The 20906-nt window shown below is 38.6% G+C and overlaps 1 protein-coding gene across 10 annotated transcripts in view; it reads left to right on the top strand.

The window, feature by feature from the left end:
* PTK2 (protein tyrosine kinase 2) overlaps window positions 1-20906 on the top strand; it is a 4250095-nt gene that overhangs the window by 2036807 nt on the left and 2192382 nt on the right. For all 10 annotated transcript variants that reach the window (XM_044067250.1, XM_044067257.1, XM_044067247.1 and 7 more), the window contains one exon: window positions 7164-7241. In XM_044067250.1, the coding sequence (XP_043923185.1) occupies window positions 7164-7241 (78 nt within the window). The remainder of the gene's footprint in view (window positions 1-7163; window positions 7242-20906) is intronic.

Below are 20906 nucleotides of genomic sequence, written 5' to 3'. Positions count from 1 at the left end.
AGTGCAGCACTGTAGTGGGGTCAGCACTGCCTTTGTAGATAGGTTCTCAAGACAGGTATGGATTAATATGTTCCCAGACAGGCTAATGTCCCTAAAGCCACATTTCTCAAATTACGTTTTTTAGGTTAATCAATTATGATGAATTAACTAATTGATTAATTATCTTATTTGGGGAAGATATTTAAACCGAGTGTAATGGGAAACTGTTTTATCTGATGAAGTCTTCTTGAGAGACGAAAACGTGTGTGGTGCTTGTCGCTGGAATCTTTTGCACGTTAATAAATTGTTTGTGATCAATTTGTGCCTTATCGTGAGCTTTTTGCCCTGATAGCTACTGGACTGGTGTGGCTGCTTCTTTCTTTCTGTTGTGGTTCGTATATTGCAGCATTTGTTTTGGTATAGTTTGTCATGGCTGCCAGTCCGGTGGTCTCTCCGGGGCAGGAGAAACAGAGGGGCATCCCTGTGGACATATCCAGGTCCGAAACGGACGGATTTACTCAGCTCACGGGCCAGCTAACTACCTTGATCAATCTTTTGACCCCAATTGGAATGGGAATCAATACCATACTTCATGAGCAGCGGAACCTTTCCAGGTTGGTCGTTCCTTCCAAGAGTAATCCACCCGCTCCACCCCCATCAGATGGTGCAGTCCGTGTACGGGGGAATGCAGGTTCAGGGAACGGTCCCTCTACGGACTTCAACAGTACGCCAGCGGTATTCCATGATACTGTTTCTTCCCCTATTCTGGCTGCTCAACCGGATTGCGGTATTCAAGTCAACAATTGTCCTACTTCATCTTTTAACGAATGGATGTTTTCTAAACCTAAATTCGAATACGAGGAGCATTACAAGGGGCGTGGAGCTAGTGGCTTCAATTATTCCGAACTTCAACGGCGTTTTGAAAACGCATTGTACCGTTACAGGACACTGGAACTAGACAATCTATACCTTACGGAAAACCTAAATAAAGGTACTGTACCCAAGGGCCTGAGGGTATATAAATACCCGAACCAGGTCATACCGGGGAGTCAATTTCATAAAGACCTCATTGAGGCTTTTGATCAATGTGGGCGCAATATTGTCAAAGCCATTATCAAAAAGAACAGTGATGAATTGTTTATATTACAACAAGACATTTCTGATTATTTTAAACGCATGTCCGATGATTTGTTGTTTGATTCTGGTAAATGTCATGATATTAGAAGGGAGGTTGATTTACACTGTGAAACTGTTTTGAACCGCAAATATAAGAAATTGAGAAGGGATTTGTTAGAGTACGAACAGGGGCGACAATATCCTAGTCCTCCTCCACCCAAATGGCAGTCTTATTACCATGACCCCGAGCAGGCTTTTCCATCACATAGTCCCTCAAGGGGGGTTACTGAGGATCATAGGAATATCGAATCCCCCCATGGTGAGACACATGAAGTATTTGGTGATGGGGAACCAGCTCTGCGTAGGTCAGAGCGCATACGTCAGCAGGGACAGCAACTCCCTAATAATTACCACCCTTTAGATCGAGCCCCTCCGGTTCAGAGAGGGGGAGGGGGGTTTGTTCGAGGGTGGAAGAAAAACCAGAGGCAGAACTGGTAAAAAACAATGGGCAGGTTATTACAACCTTGGGACAATATACTTTACATACCCAAAATAACTACCATATTTACAATTATAGTGATTTTGTTATTTCAGATCATTGCTTCCAGTTGTTTACCAAGGGGTTTAAATTTGTCCCTAAAAAACGTAGCAATTTAATTCATGCCATTTTAGACCTTAAACTTTTCATCCGTAAACTAAACTTAGAAAACCTGTTGGGTAATTCCAACGGTACTCCTGGTTTCTTTTTCGAAAGATCTAGCACCTTTAACCCTCCCCTACACCCACAGCTTAAAAACCTGGAGAAAAGGATTGAGGGCAGGTTTAGGAAGGAGTTGGGATTGGACCGCTTTGTGGCCAATTTAACATTGCAAGAAAGAGAACTCCTTGAACAGCTCAGTGGTGATTCCACCTTAAGGGTTATGGAACCGGATAAAGGTGGGGGGACGGTTATAATGGATTGTCTTGTCTATCAGGGTAAGATGTATGATATTTTACATGACCATGAAAAATATACTTCTGCTTCTCTGAACGAAATTAACGTGTCCTATCACAAGATAGACCTAGTTATTCAGGACTTGTTAGATCAGGAGGTTATTGATTTTCAAACTTACACCTTTCTTTCCAATTCAGAACCCAGGATACCTTCCATTTTCGGGATACCCAAGGTGCACAAAAACCCCCTTGATCCACCATTAAGACCCATAGTAGCAGCACAAGGTTCGAAGACCCACACTATATCCAAATTTGTTGATTGGAGATTGAAGGAGTTGGGGTAGGCAGGAATATATTCTTAAAGATTCCTGGGCCTTCCTGCGTGGTGTTACTCCCCATCTACTCGAACCTAATATGGTATTTTTAACTATTGATGTGGTGGACCTTTTCTCAGTTATTCCCAATGAATTGGGTCTTGAATGGTTAGAAGAAGCTTTATGGGAATGTCCCCAGATCACCAATAATGACGTGCATGCTATTACTGAGTTGTTGGGTCTTGTTTTAAAGGACAATTTTGTGTTCTTTTTGGGTGAATATTTATACCAGGTGACAGGTGTTTCTATGGGGGCGAATTGTGCACCTACTTATGCCGACATTGTCATGTATATATGGGAAAAGAAATACATCTTGGATAGCCCCTTTTCCAAATCCTGGAATCTCTATTGTAGATTCCTTGATGATATTTGTATTTTTTGGACTGGACCCGTGGATGATATTGGGAAATTTATAGAGTATATACATACCACCACTAACTTCTTAAAGTTTACACATCATATATCCCATCACAGTGTTAATTACCTTGATGTGACACTTACCAAGGATGACCATGGGATAAAATCCAATATTTACCGAAAACCCACATTTTCCAACGGGTACTTACATTATCAGAGTTCCCATCCTAATTTCCAGAAAAGGGGGATTCTCAAGGGACAATATGTCCGTATTTCCCGGATGACCTCTCATGATGAGGACTATCACAAGGAATGTGACATTTTGCAATCCCTATTTTTGGAAAGGGGTTACCCTGCACCATTGATTAAGGCTGTGCAAGAGGAGGTCACCTTGGCAAGGTCATCCAGATTTGCTCCCATTTTAGGAACAAAGGTTGTTAGTCCCGAACATGGACCCACAGGTAATACGACAGACCAGTACGTTGGTAGTTTTACCTTCATTACTGAGTTTAGTGGAAATGCGTCCCACATAAGAAACATTGTTGAAAAAGAATGGGGCATGTTTAGGGATTTGACTGATGTAGATACCTTCAAGTATAGGGACATTAAAACTGTATTTAGGAGGGGTATGAATATTAAAAGAACCCTGGAACAACAAGATGTTTCCTTTCAATATTCTAGAACTAATACAGGTACTTTCAAGTGTGGTCACTGTTCTTCTTGTAAGCATATTTTGCAAGCTAGCCATGTTTACTTGGAGAGTAGAAGTAGGGACATTAAGGCAAAGGGTCATTATAATTGTAAGTCCGGTGGGCTTGTTTATTTGGCAACATGTCAGAATTGTCCGGCGTTTTACGTCGGCAAAATTGAAAGGTTATTTTCTAGGCGTATATATGAACATATTTATGATATTGCCAAATGTAAGAACACCAGTGCCTTATATAAACACACTAATTCATGTGAAGACGCCAAATTTTTGTTTTTTGTCCTAGAGGTAGTTCACAAGGACATTAGGGGTGGTCCATGGGAGGCACGATTGGCCCACAAGGAAACATATTGGCAGATTTTGTTGGAAGCCAGTAAATCCCCTGGTTTAAATGAATCCATCTCAATAGTGCCTTATTTGAAAATCAAGGCACAATATATTAAATAAAAATAAAATTAAAGTATTATATTCAACAGTTTTTGCATATTATGGGTTATATTTATTTTATGAAATTGCTCCCTTGACTTTAATTTATTTGTGCAATTCATTGTGGATGCAGTTTAATATGTAATGTTCATTTTTAAACATTTGATGAATATTCTTTTAAAAATGTTTTTTAAATTACGTTTTTTAGGTTAATCAATTATGATGAATTAACTAATTGATTAATTATCTTATTTGGGGAAGATATTTAAACCGAGTGTAATGGGAAACTGTTTTATCTGATGAAGTCTTCTTGAGAGACGAAAACGTGTGTGGTGCTTGTCGCTGGAATCTTTTGCACATTAATAAATTGTTTGTGATCAATTTGTGCCTTATCGTGAGCTTTTTGCCCTGATAGCTACTGGACTGGTGTGGCTGCTTCTTTCTTTCTGGTGTGGTGCATATGGCCTAAACCTCAGGACAAGGCTTAGGGAGCTCATGGGCTTGGCCCATAACAACCTGGCAGGGGCCCAACATCAGAAAAAGGTCTGGTATGACAAGCATACTCAAGGCAGAGAATATGTTGTGGGACAGAAGGTTATGGTGCTCATTCCTGTCAAATGCAGTAAGCTGCAGGCAGCTTGAGAGGAGCCATTCAAAGTGGTAAGGAAGGTCAGTGATGTTAACTACATGATAAATCTGCTAGGCAGGTGGCAGGGACACAGGTTGTACCTTGTTAACATGATGAAACCTTACCATGAGATGGAGGCCCCGGTGCTGAGTATTTGCCTGGGTGGCAGGAGGAGTCTGAGGGAGATCTGAGGCTACATTGAGCCAGGCCGCAAAATGCCAAGTTATTAAGGTGGAGCCTAGGGATGCAGGCTTGTGACATGACAGTGCAGCACTGTAGTGGGGTCAGCACTGCCTTTGCAGATAGGTTCTCAAGACAGGTATGGATTAATATGTTCCCAGACAGGCTAATGTCCCTAAAGCCACATTTCTCAAGGGTCACTTGAAAAACTAGCTTGAGTCTTCAAAGGGGGGAGATGTGATGATGTGAGGTACTGCTAGCTGTGCCTGAAGTTGGGCAGTGGATGTGTAACATATGCCAACACAGCCTGCTGAGTTTTGTAAAGAATTTTGTCATTAGTATATCAAACTGATTTGTACAGGTGCTTGTGTTGAAAATGTATTTGTAAAGTTGCTTGTGTTAAAAAAAAAATGTACCAACAGTGGGTCCTGCTGGACCGAAAAAATAAATACACCTGTATGTCAGACTGTATTGTAACTGTTGAAATTAATATTGTAACAGAGGATACTGGAAGAGAAGTTAATCTCAAGCCAGCTAACTTTGAAAAAAGGTTGAAATTAAAGTGCCTGGTTTAGGCCATAAAGATTGTATCTTACAGTTTTGATTGTAGCCACAGACAAAATGTCTTTAAAAACAAGGGCCAGGAATCCTGCTGTATTGCCCTTAGCAGTGAACTAATTGCTACCCTGGAAGGGTGGAAGTGTAAATGGCTTTATGGCTTCCAGATGCTATAATACATCCTAGCAAAGCTTGATCTGTGTGTTTGGTAACACACGTGTGAGGTTCTGGTTCAGATTCTAGTATGGGGGTAGTGTGGGAACCAGAAGTCAAATGACCAGATGTATATGATGGCTTTCTGTAGTCCAGCACTGAAATTATGTTTTAATACTAGATGAGATAGAAGTCTCAGAGCAGTCTGTTTTTGAAACCTGACATAGAATGATCCCCCACCCACTTCATCTTGCCTTGCTTTAGTAAGTAACCAGGGAGTAGTAATTCTTTAGATCAGTCAGGAAAATATAGTGACATTAGTTAAGTACTGTTTTTCTATATCTGTGTGAATCTATTCATCTATGTTATTTTAATATTTCCTGTGATTGAAACTGTGGTGTTTATTGTAAATAGGTAGTATTGTCATGTTCTTTTATTATTTATTATTAAATGTATTTAAATTTTCCATTGTGGCTGGTCTTTTTAGGAAATATTTAACCTTTGAGAATACTGATATTTATTACGTGACCCTGTGGCCACTTCTGAACGCCTTGCTGCATTGGTCTGACACTACGTGTATTAATATTAATTTTACTCAGTGTAATTGAATACCGTGGTAAGAGCCTTAGAGTAGCTGGCTGTGGAGTGTCCTGAATCTACCCTATAGTCTGGGCAGAAGGACATAGCTAGTAAATCTGTGCCAGCCTCTCCCAGGTGTGTGTGTGTGTGTGTGTGTGTGTGTGTGTGTGTGTGTGTGTGTGTGTGTGTGTGTGTGTGTGTGTGTGTGTGTGTGTGTGTGTGTGTGTGAAGATCAAATCTGAAAGAGTGCGTGTGTGTCAACGTCCGGTACTTGGAACAGGGGTTTCACAGAGAGGGTGGTGGAGGACTTGGCTTGGGACACACTGTTGAGCACTAAACTCTACAGCTGTACCAGTGGGGAGTCTTATTGGGGGTCTGGGGAGAGAGGGAAACCCAGCCCCTGGACTGTGTGTTTTCCCTGTGTGTTCTTAAGGGAAATTGTGCTTGGTGCAGAAAGCTGCATCTGGAAATACTGTGTGTATCTATTTTTGTTCCAAGTGAATATCCCTCACCAGTGTCAGTGGTGAGGATTCAGACTCCTTGATTACAGGCCCGGGGGGGGGGGGGGGCATCACAAATGCTTTCTTTGTTTAATTATTTTAGGTTTTATAAGACATGTATTTGACTGATTGTACCTGGAATCTAAATGAAGCCTATTAAATACAGGGCATTTCATCAAAAAGGGCAGGGCTAGGATAAATGCATTAACAAGGCTTTCTCTTTTTGATTGGAGCATATCATCAGAAAAAAATGTCTGGATACAAAATGGACTTATGAACAGACAATGATTTTTCCAACAGATAGTCTGATTTTAGGACTTTAGCATGTGTTGAAGCCCCAGAAGAGGTTACACAGCTGAATTCTTTTTGGGGAAGGTATTACTAACATGTCATGGACCCTACAGCATATTCCAGTTTTCCCGGTGTTCTTGGGGCTGCTTCCAGCATATCACAAGTAGAACAGCTTTGGTTTTCTCTGTGGTACTTGTCTAACGTAGTGACAGAGCTTAAGCACCAGATTATTATTATTACAATGTCTTGGTCTGCAAACCTGTTTGCTTTAATGAGAGCCTTGACTAACTAGTAGGTAGCAAAATAATTAGATCTTTTAATGTTGTGTACACCATTGCTTTGCTGGAACTAATTTTTTTTTTTTTTTTAATTTTTCTTGACAGTCAAGCTGGGTTATTTCAGTGGAGTTGGCAATTGGTCCGGAAGAAGGCATCAGTTATCTTACAGATAAAGGATCCACAGTATGTATTTTCTTGTACACATTGCCTTTCTGAGTATGTGGTAAGTGGATGTGTGACTTGCCCCTGATCTATCATTTTATTTTCTTTGAAGAGCTGATTTCAAATGTATGATTTGAAGTACCACGTGAAGTGCAGATTCTGGATAGCACAAATTCTCACAGATTGGCAGTTCTATTGCAATTTCATTTTGTTGATTGAGTATATCCTATTTAGGTCCATCTCTTATTTGCTTTTGGGAGCTTTGGAAAGGGTTTTTGTACTGAACATGAGAAGTTTGGTTCGGATATTGGGAAAACTCCCCTGCTGTTTACGAAGAGATGCAAGTGATTTTTGTCATCTACTTAAATTGCCATTTGTTCAGGTCATTGGAACCTTGCTTTAGAGTCTCATGCAAAAGAACGTCTCACCAGGAGTGCAGCAAACTTCATCAAGCTGCACTGAAATGTCTAAACTGATATGCAAATCCCAAGTACCTGCTGTGGGAATAAAACCCATAAACGTCTGATCTTCCTAGCATTGCAGGCAGTTGTGCAGTATACTGAAGCCATTGACACTGCATTGCAGGCCAAGTGTTCACCTCGTCCAAGCTCTATACATCATTTATTTTTCATAGGAGACACCTTTTATTGATGTTTGGGAAAGTTAGTTTTGGAAGTTAAGGTGAGGTAAAGTGATGCTTTGAGTGTTTGCGCACTAACCTCTTATCTGACTTCAAGCTACAGCTCTCCATGATTCCACTTGTTCTTAGTTGTCACTGTTGCAGCACCCACTTAAAACAGTGGGGTTAGGTTACATTACATAACCTTTGCTTTACATCAGGAGACAGTAAGACTTTTTAGTCTTCTTTTTAAGTCCATTTATTTTATGTCACTTTTTAAATGGTTAGGTGGACTGGTCCAAGAACCTTTGTTTAGCCACTGTTGGAGCTAAGATGACAGCTAATTTATACAATATCAACAGATAGGTACATAGTAGGCAGTTAAGACAGCTTCTCAATGTTAATGCATATACTTTGGTAGGTACTATAACATGCTGTTCTTAATCTTGTGTCTAGATATTTATATGTGGTAATATCAGCAGAGCACAGGTAGATAAATGTGAAGTTAGAATATACACAAGTTGTTGCTGTATATCTACAGTGCAACATGAAACAGCACACACAGTTTTTAGAGTTTCAGTAGAATGGTACAATATCAGAGGCACTGTCTGATCATCAATTATGCATTTTTTAGGCAGCTACAGTTTCTATCCAATGTCATCTGAGGTTCATTTGTATTCCTACTGTCAATGTTCAGGAAACTGTTCCCTGAAAGCAGAGTAGCCCTTGATCCTCCTAAAGATCTTGGGGAAGTGTATTCTTGGTAAATACCTTCTCATGTAAACCTTACAAGAGTAGGGTCTTCTACACTGGACAAATGGAGTGGTCAGCTTTTGGACAGTGATGGATTGTTGAGATGAAATTAGCAGCTATTGTATAAGGATTTGAAGGTTAGAGAGGTTAATTGAAGGGTTGCCCTAACAGTTATGCTGGAATTCAGTTTGGCTTTTTATCAGGGAAGTAGAGATGTTCTCCTTGGGATGACAGAGGAAGTGACAGATTTCAGTGGACGTAGTCTGTAAGATGTTTGTGTGTTGGGCAGAGTTTATTGTTGTGATGGGTAGGCAATATTTGAGTTCAGGCATTAACAGCAATATACCAGGGAGCAGCAGGAAATAGGAATATTTGTTGACAAGTATGCATTTTTGTTGATATCTGTTGTGATCAGCCCTGTTAAGTTCAGTGAACATAAGCTGCTGGTCAAATAACATGTCTTACTATTTTTATTGGTTATGCTGGAGATACGGGTACCTGTTGTGTTTTCAGTTACTATGCTATGATTATTGGCTAGTCTGCCATGGGTGCCGGATAGCATTGTGTCTTATTTGTTGCAGTTAATAAACAAGTGTCTCTCTAAGCCAGTTCTAGGCAAGGCTAAAGTTGTTTTGCAGTTTTCCCTGAAGTATGCTAGAAGAGCAACTTAGAACTGATGATATTTTCAGCATAGAGGGTAAGCCATGGGTGTTATTAATGAATATTGAAAAAAGTAAGGTCCCCAGAACAATGTATGGGACACCTGCCTTTAAGTATTACCTTCATAGACTGTATGCTTATGCATGACAGTAAATTTTCCGGCAGTGAGAATTGATGAGAACTACTAAATTGCTGATATCCCAAAACCATCTTTTTGAATGTGGGTAGTAAGAGCGTTTGGATAACAGATTTGAAGGTGTCTTTATGTCAATATAAGTAAGGGTGCTTGTAAATTGACCTTTTTACATAAACACAGTGATGTGTCTTCTAACTGACTAGATTGCTGCTCATGTGTTACATGCTAGTTTGAAACCATGCTTTTTGTTAGAGGGGAAGTCATATTTTGAAATGTAGTCTAATTTTTTGTAAACCTTTATTGAAAACCAAATGCACCAGTAATACAAGCAACAATCGTGATAGGCAGTTGTGTCAACAATGCCAAAATACACCATTGATGATTATCATTATGTATCCTGAATGCTGGCTCTGACAGTCTCTCAACCTTAACAGCATAGGCAGTCAGATTCCATCGTACCTCTAATGTGTCCAGATTTTTGCCTCCTGTTTTTTTAGTCTGATCCTTATAAAATTTGTGTTTTTCTAGTAAATAGAGGATTGAAGTCACTAAATAATGACATGCATTTGAGTGTCAGACCTCGTATCCTTTGTAAACTGCATGTTAAAACAGACTGTTTTTCTAGCAACTTCCAGTGTTTATAAGAGAAATGTTTAAAATCTGTCCCTGATTATGGGCATTTGCCCCCCTGTTATTTTTAATTCTGTCTAGATTTTTTGCACTTAAAAGTTTTCCAGTATTTGAATACAATGATATTGTAAGTAAAACTGTTTAAATTCACAGTTTAAGCTTATTACTTGACTAAAGCTAACTATATCCAACAATTTTGTTTGCAGAAAGGAGGGCTAAAATAGTTTGTGTAGCCTGCACTGCTGTAGCCCATTCCTTAATTCACCCTGACTGATAATAGGTGCATTGCAGCTATCCCTCCATCTATCCATCAACATGTACTAATTATTAGCATTCACATGGGCGAAGGCTGCCAGCCTAATCAAATAGAATTTTATATATAATTCTGGAATTTGTAAATAAATGTAAAATACAGGCATGTTTTCTTGAGTGTAAAAGAATATTGTGAAATTTGGAACTGCAAAATATGTGACAACATTGCACTCTACTGGCCCAGTGAAGCATGTTGTGACACTTTCTTGTTAGAATTCGGCTCTAGTGTGGCTGGATGAAGGTTTCATGCCCATTGTTTTAAGGCTAAAGTTTATGACCAGAATTTAGATTTGGAATGTGCTTTATTGCTCTAGTTTCTGTTAGAATATGCATGTGAAATGTCTTCTATTGTTGTAAGTTTCTGAGCAGGGTTTCTGAGCAGGGGTTAGATTGCTAAATAATGCAGTTTGTTTGCCTGGGAAAACCTAAGTGTCAAAAATGATGTAATTTGGGAGGGCCTTAGAGACATGTTTTTTAGTAATGTTGAAATACTATTATTCGCAAGAGACTTGGAGCATTTTCTTGATATCCAACTTATCAGCATTCTGCCTTATGCTCACATGTAAGTTCTTGCACTGTGATTTCTTGTAGGAATAGTTAAAGCTAGTAAAGATTAAGTAGCTATTTTTCTTTGAAATCAGACCCGTCCTACTGTATTATTATAAGTTTCTGTGTGATCTCTGAACTCTTCGATATCTCTGCAGTGTAGTAGTTTTGTCTTGTGTTTTTATTTATTATTAAATATTTTTTAAACTTTCTACCTGTGGCTGGTTTGTGTAGAGATAAGCTCTAGAGTACATTGCATATTTATGGAGGTTATTGTAATAGGCCACTCTAAAGTAAACCTTGACTGTTAGTCCTACTACCATTGGATAATAATATTGCACAGTAATAATTAGACACCCTTTTAAGGGCCTTTGAGTAGCTGATATTTATTAGCTGGTGGTGGCAGTAATTACTACCGTATAGCCTGGGTAAAGGGGCACAGCTGGAGAACCTGTGCCAGCCTTTTTCCCAGGAAGGGTCTGTGTGGTTGTGTAACCTCTTCTCAAAGTGTGTGTGTGTGGTGTGTCAGCTACCTGGGCAGGGACACGAAGCACTGGTTGGACAGAGAGGGTACTGGAGGTTAGCTTGCCAGCTAGGTTGAGATCTGGACCCTATAGCTGTGCCAGTGGGGAGTCTTATTGGGGACCTGGAGAGCAAGGGAGCAACCAGCCCCAGGCTGACTGTGATCTCTGTGTGCACTTAAGGGAAATTTTACTTTACTGTGTGTATTAGTTATCCTTTCCTCTTCCATGAGACAACCTCCCTGGTTTCAATGGTGAGGATTGAGGCTCCTTGATTGCTGGGCCAGGACACAGTCGTCACACATTCAGCAGTTTCATTTTGAAACATCTGGTGAATGTTGTCAACAGTGCACTCTTTTGTAAATTGTGAAGGCCATAAAAGGAGTGAAGTACTACTGCCCCCAGTTCATAAGTGTAGTTTGCTATTCCTCATTTCAGTGATTTATCTAACCAAGTCTCCAATTTTTTTCTTAGAATTAGAAACGCATCAGATGTGAAGCTAGCCAGCAGCTTATTTTACTTAGAAATTAGTGCTCTGTTCACTAGCAGCCTCTTGTGAGAAATTGAGCAGATCCTCAGCCTGACCATTGTTATTATACCATTAGCTTTGCTGTAGGCTACCTAATTGGAAAACTCCCATCATAGCAAAACATGATTTCCCACTATATGTCTTAAATTCTCTCTAAGGTGAAGAGTACCTTCTGACAACTAACCCAGATTACTCCAGTAAGTGATCTCATACTAATGTTTTCTTTTGTATAGTTTTCATTGCATAAGACCCAATTTAACCACTGTGTGAGGTTAACCTGGAGACCAGCACTAGCTTTACAGTTGCCAGACTAGGCAGGAAGTAGATGTGGCCTGTATAAATTGGCCTAGAGAGGCAGCATTGACCGTTTGAGCCAGATGCAGAAGCCCCGAGCCCCTTTGCATAGTAGGCAGTAACATTTGTTTGCTTTGAAACTCGTGGCATTCTTGTGTCCCAAAGAAAATCCAAAAGTAATTTTTATAATACCCATATAGTCTTATGCCACCTAATCACTGGAATATGTCTTCCAGCATATAAATATTTTAGAAATAAGAACACGTGCTTAGCTGCAGTTTTGGCTAGAAAAGCCAGTTTATAGGCTTTCCACCTCAATAGTGTCTGCTTAATGAATATTACCAACTTTGATAGATTAATGGTCCCCTGTGTGGCACTATATTTGGAACATACCATAATTCTCAAGTAGTTATGTCAGCCTCTCCAGTCTAGGCCTAAATCAAGGGGGGCAGAATCAAGGCCAACAGCGTTCCAACTTAGATGTAAGGCCAGTGTTTTGCCTTTATTTGAAAGTAAGACCTAAAACATGGGTTTTCTCCAGAGTCTCTGGGAGACATTGCTGGGGGTTTCCAAACCAAACTAGCTTGATAACAACTGGTGTTCTTCCATAACTTTCAGAGAAGTAGTAAGGTTGGCAGTTATAAAAGTCCGCAATTTAAAACAATGTAGAAATAAAGAAGATAAGTCCACAGACCACCAGGCTGAAATCAAAGTTCTTTATTTAAAACAAAGATGAAGTTAGCATTTTCGGGTAGAAACCCTTCCTCAGACATAAAAACATCTAGCAATCACATTATTTAAAATACATACTGGCCAATCACCAAATGGAAACAATTAAACACTCAACACAGTTATTTTACATAGAGTCTACGCCTACTAAGTATAGTGATATTAGATGGGTACAAAATGTCATAACAGATAATTGGAAGATTTTAAATACAGATGAGACTCTGAAGTGCTTGGTAGGTGGGCAACCTGATTTTGTCTACAAGAGAAATAAGAACTTAAAACAGATTCTCTGTGACAGGACTTGTAGTTCTCTGACTATGCCTAATAGAGTAGGCACATATCCTTGTCAAAGCTGCAAAGCTTGTAGGTTCATTAACAGAATACATACTTTTCAACACCCTATCACACACAAAGAGTATTCACCCAGAGTTTTTGCTACATGTCTGTCACAAAACATTATCTATCTGGCCTCCTGCACTTGTTGTGCAGCATTTTATGTAGGAAAGACGAATTGCAGGTTTAAGGATAGAATTTTACGAAATCTTTCAGCAATAAGGTTATCTGATAAGCACAATGCCCTAGCCATGCATATAGAAGGTCACAAAGACCACAGTTTTTTGTTTCAAGCCTTGCAATTTATAAAAGAGGCAACAGAAAGGGGGACACTGTAAACACTGAGTATAATGAAACGAGATGGATTATTGAACTAGGGGCTAACAGATATTCTGGTCTAAATGGCATGGTGCCTTTAAAGCCTATACTTAGTAGGCGTAGACCTAGGGGGTGCATACTAGTATGGTGTAGAATATTATTTCTTATGCATTCTTTCCTAAAAATGTCAGAATGTAGTCTATTACCTACCTTAAACACTGTTACATCAAGGAAATCAATCTTATTTCTACTCCATTTACCCATAAAACTTACGAAAGTCAGTGGAACATTTGGCATACTCTATAAATTTGATCAAACTCTGTTCATTTCCTGTCCATACAAAAAAGACAATTTACGAATCTTTTGTAAAAGGGAATGGATCACCACCTACTTTCTAAGTCCAAGATTTAAGTCTTTTCCCACTGCGCCATCATGATGTTAGCGTAAGAGTTGGCGCAGGGTGTACCCATTGCCACTCCCTTTTTTTGTAAGTAATATCTTTGTTCAAAAAGAAAAACATTATTGTTCAGGACTAACTGTAATAAAAAACATATCTTCAAAGCCCTTCCACACTCTATTCCTGCTTCATTGAGAAATGACCTCACATATTCAGCTCCTTCCCCATTAGGTATAGACGTGAATAGTGAAGCCACATCTGAAGTGACCAAAAAATGTTCATGATCTTAACCACTTGATGCAGTAAATTCAGCTAATGTCACCAAAAACTCTTTGGTATCTCTTTCTACAGTTGATGTGACATCCACTACAGGTCTTAAGGCTTTTTCCGAAGAAATGGATATAGCCTCAGTAATCCACCCCCTCCCCAAGACTATCGGTCTTAGGGGTGGCCTAACAGGATCCTTGTGAATTTTTGGCAGGCCCCTAAAAGAGGGAACAACCAGCATCTCAATGAGAAAATAATTATATAGATCTTGGGTAATCACCCTGCTCATAAGAAAATCATAAAGGTCTATCTGTAGCTTCTTAATTAATTTATCAAGCTGCTCTGCTGTGATATACTGGTATTGTATTACCTTCGCTAAGTAAATCCTGTATTCCCATTCTGTATTGCTCACTGTCCATGATCACAGTTGCACCCCCCTTGTCGGCTGGACGTATCACTATTGCTTTATTATCCTGCAATTTCCTCAGGGCCTCACTTTCAATTTTTGTAATATTATAATGACTATAACCTCTATTAGCATCATTCATCAGTTTTAACAAATCACTTTCACATGCCCTCTCAAACACTGTTAATAACTGATGCATCAAAGGAATAAATGTGGATGGCTTTTTAAACACATTTACATCATTGCATTCATTGTTCCCAAACAGCAATTTAAGCATGTCATTTCTACTGAACATTTTTATATCAATGACAAAGTCAGTACTATCAATATGTAATGATGACACAAAGGACAAACCCTTTTGTAATAAAGTTATTTCTGGTGGTAATAGCACATACTTGGATATGTTATGCACTAGTCCCTCTTCATAAAATGCCATGGCTTCTTCATCTGCACTCGTATCTCTCCTTGGTCTTCCGACAATTTTCTTCTCTTCCTGGAATGGTATTGTAGGTTCGGTGATGCTTTTGTTTCTCTGAAAGGCAGTGGAAACTTTAAAAAAACTGTTGGTTTCCAAGTTACTCTCTGTCTCTCGTACCTTTCTCCGAACATCTTGTACTTGAATCACAGGCCCTTCACCTATGATAGTTTTCGCTTGAACATTTGTTGGATCCTCCATCGACACCTCCTCTGTGTGGATACCACTCGTAGATGGTATTAGATTCGGTTTTTTGTGCAGATCCCTCAAGTTTTTTCCTGGACTTTGCTCCTCCTCTTGTTTTTTGATTTGTGGTAGACGGCTCATTCATGCTCCCATTAGTTGCTGGTCTCCTTGGTCATGAAAAGACCTCCCCTCTCTCAAAATCCTTCAGATCTCGTTCCAGCTTTTTCATTTTATGCATCTACTCTTTCTGTTCAAAGAGCAGCACATTTGTATTTAAATTACTCTCAAACGCTTCATACCTCTTAGCGTCTGAGAGCTCATGTAGTTGCTGCAAACCAAGGATATGGGCCATCAACTGCTTCTCAACTATAATATACATTTCCAATAAAAGCTGCATATAGCTTGTACTGGTTTCCAGATTTAACCGCTGCCAATTTACTAATAAATCTGGATAGAAATGTCCATGCGTGGTCATTTTCAAAATGCGCAGTCCCCTTGGGACTATTTTGAAGAAAATACACGCCTCCAAATGTTGGCGTTGCCATTGTATTCACTTCAGCTTAAAAACATTAGTCTCTATTTCACGACTTAACTTCACGATATTTTGAATATTAGCCACATCAGGTTCATTGTCATTATCTTTACTCAGATTATCTATCTTAAAGGCTAGTAATGGATTATTCTCAGAAAGTAACAGTCTTTTCAGTCCACCAGATCTATCTTGTAGAAAGTTCCATTTTGGTTCATGTTCCAAGTTTATCTCAATGCCTGTGGCCATGCTCCCCTGCTTGCTGGAGACAAAAAACAAAAGTACAAAACACAAATCCAAAAGCAGCTGGGGATGTAGCTCTCCCAAAAAAGCAAAATGCAATAACAAAAGTCCAAAATGGAAGTAACAAACATGGCTCTCTTGATAATAAATAAAAGACAAAACTTTTATTCAGGTACAAACTAGTGAGCGCTTTCGTGCCTCCTGGCACTTCTTCAGACAATACAAACACTGCAAAAATCTCAATAAAAAGGGTTGCCTCACCCACATTATTTCACAGCAACCAATCATATATTTTCAGCAATTAAAATTCACCTGCTGACAATTGTCAACAAATGTAATGTGAAGTCAAAGGCTTCACATATCAACTAGCTTAAAAAATCCTTACATACAAAATAGAAAGTCTGAAACTGCATATAAAAGTTAATTAAATAAAATTAAAACATTAATTCTCATTTTCACTACTATCAACAGCTGTGTATAACCATTGAGAGGTGACAGCAGCAAACACCAGTCATAAAATTGTTGCTTTCTATCATATAAACTACTGACATCAACTTTCTCACAGTTGTAATGCTATAGTGTACCAAAATATGGCAGTCATATACTCCATACAGAAATGAATTCCAAAATTCCTAAGGTAAACACCTAACACTCGCACATCAGGCTAGAAAACAAAGAACAGCAAGCATTACATTTCCTATCCTTTTAAACAACTAGGGGTAAATCTATCAATAAATAATTTTGGCAATAAATCACAAAGAAACTAAAATACTATAAGAGAAATAGTTAGATATACCCTAGTAATAGCATTCTTAATGTTTCAATGGCCTCTCAGCTAAGTAAGGTTTCAGGGACACTAATTCATTCAGGCCATATCCTCTATCTGCCTGCAATCTAATTATCCTTCTATCCTCACATTTCTCAATGTAGTTCTTATAATTTCCTAATCTAGCCCCTCTAGTGATCATTTCAACAGATGTAAACCTAAACTTATGTCTGGTGCCGTATTCAAGAGCATGGCCACAGGCGTTGAGATAAACTTGGAACATGAACCAAAAAAGAACTTTGTACAAGGTAGATCTGATGGACTGAAAAGACTATTACTTTCTGAGAATAATCCATTACTAGCCTTTAAGCTAGATAATCTGAGTAAAGATAATGACAATGAACCTGATGTGGCTAATATTCAAAATATCATGAAGTTAAGTCGTGAAATAGAGACTAATGTTTTTAAGTTGAAGCGAATACAATGGCAACACCAACATTTGGAAGCATGTATTTGCTTCAAAATAGTCCCCAGGGGACTGTGCATTTTGAAAATGCCCATGCATGGACATTTCTATCCAGATTTATTAGTCAAGTGGCAGCGGTTAAATTTGGAAACCAGTACAAGTTATATGCAGCTTTTAGTGGAGCAGTATGTTATAGTTTAGAAGGAGTTGATGGTGCATGTTCTTGGTTTGCAGCAATAACTACATGAACTCTCTGATGCTAAGATGTATGAAGCGTTTGAGAGTAATTTAAATACAAATGTGCTACTCTTTGAACAGAAAGAGCAGGTGCATAAAGTGAAAAAGTTGAAATGAGATCTGAGGGACTTTGAGAGAGGGGAGGTCTTTTCATGGCCGAGGAGACCAGCAACCAATGGGAGCTCGAATGAGCCGTCTACCACAAATCAACAAACAAGAGGAGGAGCAAAGTCCAGAAAAGAACTTGAGGGACCAGCATAAAAAAACAAATCCAATACCAGCTACGAGTGGTAACCACCCAGAGGAGGTGTCGAAGGTGGGACCAACAGATGTTCAAGCGAAAACTACCGTAGGTGAAGAGCCTGTGATTCACATACAAGATGTTCGGAGAAAGGTACGAGAGATAGAGAGTAACTTGGAAACCAACAGTTTTTTTAAAGTTTCCACTGCCTTTCAGAGAAACAAAAGCGTCACCGAACCTACAATACCGTTCCAGGAAGAGAAGAAAATCGTCAGAAGACCAAGGAGAGATACGAGTGCAGATGAAGAAGCCATGGCATTTTATGAAGAGGGACTAGTGCATAACATATCCAAGTATGTGCTATCACCACCAGAAATAACTTTATTACAAAAGGGTTTGTCCTTTGTGCCATCATTATATACTGATAGTACTGACTTTGTCATTGATATAAAAATGTTCAGTAGAAATGACATGCTTAAATTGCTGTTTGGGAACAATGAATGCAATGCTGTAAATATGTTTAAAAAGCCATCCACATTTATTCCTTCGTTGCATCAGTTATTAACAGCATTTGAGAGGGCATGTGAAAGTGATTTGTTAAAACTGATGAATGATGCTAATAGAGGTTATAGTCATTATAATATTACAAAAGTTGAACTTGAGGCCATGAGGAAATTACAGGATAATAAAGCAATATACGAGATACGAGTGCAGATGAAGAAGCCTTGGCATTTTATGAAGAGGGACTAGTGCATAACATATCCAAGTATATGTTATCACCACCTGAAATTACTTTATTACAAAAGGGTTTGTCCGTTGTGCCATTATTACATACTGATAGTACTGATTTTGATAAATTAATTAAGACACTACAGATAGACCTTTATGATTTTCTGATGAGCAGGGTGATTACCCAAGATCTATATAATTATTTTCTCATTGAGATGCCAGTTGTTCCCTCTTTTAGGGGGCTGCCAAAAAATTCACAAAGATCCTGTTAGACCACCCTAAGTCCAATGGTCTCAGAAGGGGTGGATTGCTGAGGCTATATCAATTTATTTGGAAAAAGCCTTAAGACCACTAGTGGATGTCACATCAACTGTAGTAAGAGATACCAAAGAGTTTTTGGTGACAGCTGAATTTACTGCATCAGGTGGTCATGATCAGGAACATTTTTTGGCCACTTTATATGTGGCTTCATTATTCACGTCTATACGTAATGGAAAAGGAGTTGAATATGTGAGGTCATTTCTCAATGAAGCAGGAATAGTGTGTGGAAGGGCTTTGATGATATTTTTTTTATTAGAGTTAGTCTTGAATAATAATGTTTTTCTTTTTGAACAAAGATATTACCTACAAAAAAAAAAAAAAAAAAAAAGGGAGTGGCAATGGGTACACCCTGTGCCAACTCTTATACGCTGACATCATGATGGCGCAGTGGGAAAAGACTTGCATCTTAGACATAGAAAGTAGGAGGCGATCCATTCCCTTTTACAAAAGATTTGTAGATGATGTTTTTTTTGTATGGGCAGGAACTGAACAGAGTTTGATCGAAATTAAAAAGTATGCCAACAGTTCAACTGACTTTCTTAAGTTTGTGGGCAAATGGAGTAGAGAGAAGATTGATTTCCTTGATGTAACAGTGTTTAAGGTAGGTAATAGGCTACATTCTGACATTTTTAGGAAATAATGCAGAAGAAATAATCTTCTACACCGTACTAGTATGCACCCCCCACACATATATATATATAACAACATTATACGAGGACAGGGGTTGCGAGCATCTAGATTAACTAGTATGGATACTAATTGTGAGAAAGCACTTAGCACTCTAAAAGGAGATTTATGTCAAAGGGGTTATAAGAAGTGTGAATATGGGAAACTGAATGATACTATGTTTATAGATAGGAAACAGAAAGGTAGACCCTTTATTGAAAGAAGAAAGGAAAATGATTATATTTCTAAAAGGGCAGATAATACCTGTATAGTTGTTCTACCCTATTCCACAGACAATAGAGCAGTTGGTGAGATTATTAAAAGGAACTGGGAGATTTTATTAGTTAATGAGAAGATAAAGAAGATAGTGGGTACTAAACCAAGTTAGTCTAATAAAAATAACAAATCTCTTAAGAGATTACTTTGTTATGAGAATAACAAAGAGAAAGGAGTAGAATCAGTAAGGAAGGGTACTTTTGGATGTAGAAGCTGTAACTTCTGTTCATGTATTATGAATGACAAGTTTATGCATCCAACTACAGGGAGGGTGTTTGTGTTTAATCACTATGCAGACTGTAGATCTAGGGATCTAGTCTACTTAGCTAGATGTATAGAGTGCATGTTTCTATATTGGCAAAACCAATAGGACACTCAGAAAAAGGGTTAGAGAGCATATTTATGTGATCAATAAAGAAGGCGAGGAGAATGCCCTAGCTAGGCATACACTTGAATATGGCACCAGCCATAAGTTTAGGTTTATATCTGTTGAAATGACCACTAGAGGGTCTAGATTAGGAAATTATAAGAACTACACTGAGAAATGTGAGGTTAGATGGATAATTAGATTGCAGGCAGATAGATGCTATGGCCTGAATGAATTAGTGTCTCTGAAACCTTACTTAGCTGAGAGGCCATTGAAACATTAAGAATGCTATTACTAGGGTATATCCAACTATTTCTCTTACAGTATTTTAGTTTTTTTGTGCTGTATTGCCAATATTATTTATTGATAGCTGTACCCCTAGTTGTTTTAAAAGATAGGAAATTCAATGCTTGCTGTTCTTTGTTTTCTAGCCTGATGTGTGTGTGTCAGGTGTTTACCTTAGGAATTTTGGAATACATTTCTGTATGGCGTATATGACTGCCATCTTTTGGTACACTCTAGTATTACAACTGTGAGAAAGTAAAAATGTTATGACTGGTGTTTGCTGCAGTCACCTTTCTGTATGGCTATATTATATAGTTGTTGATAATAGTGAAAGTGATAATTAATGTTTTAATTTTATTTTATTTTTTATATGTAGTTTCAGACTTTCTATTTTGTATGTAAGGATTTTTTAAGCTAGTTGATATATGAAGCCTTTAACTTCACATTGC

Source organism: Protopterus annectens, chromosome 3.part1 (assembly GCF_019279795.1).
Source record: "Protopterus annectens isolate FY-2018-M chromosome 3.part1, PAN1.0, whole genome shotgun sequence".
Lineage (NCBI taxonomy): Eukaryota > Metazoa > Chordata > Ceratodontiformes > Protopteridae > Protopterus > Protopterus annectens.
This window is presented reverse-complemented; position numbering and strand designations above follow the sequence as displayed.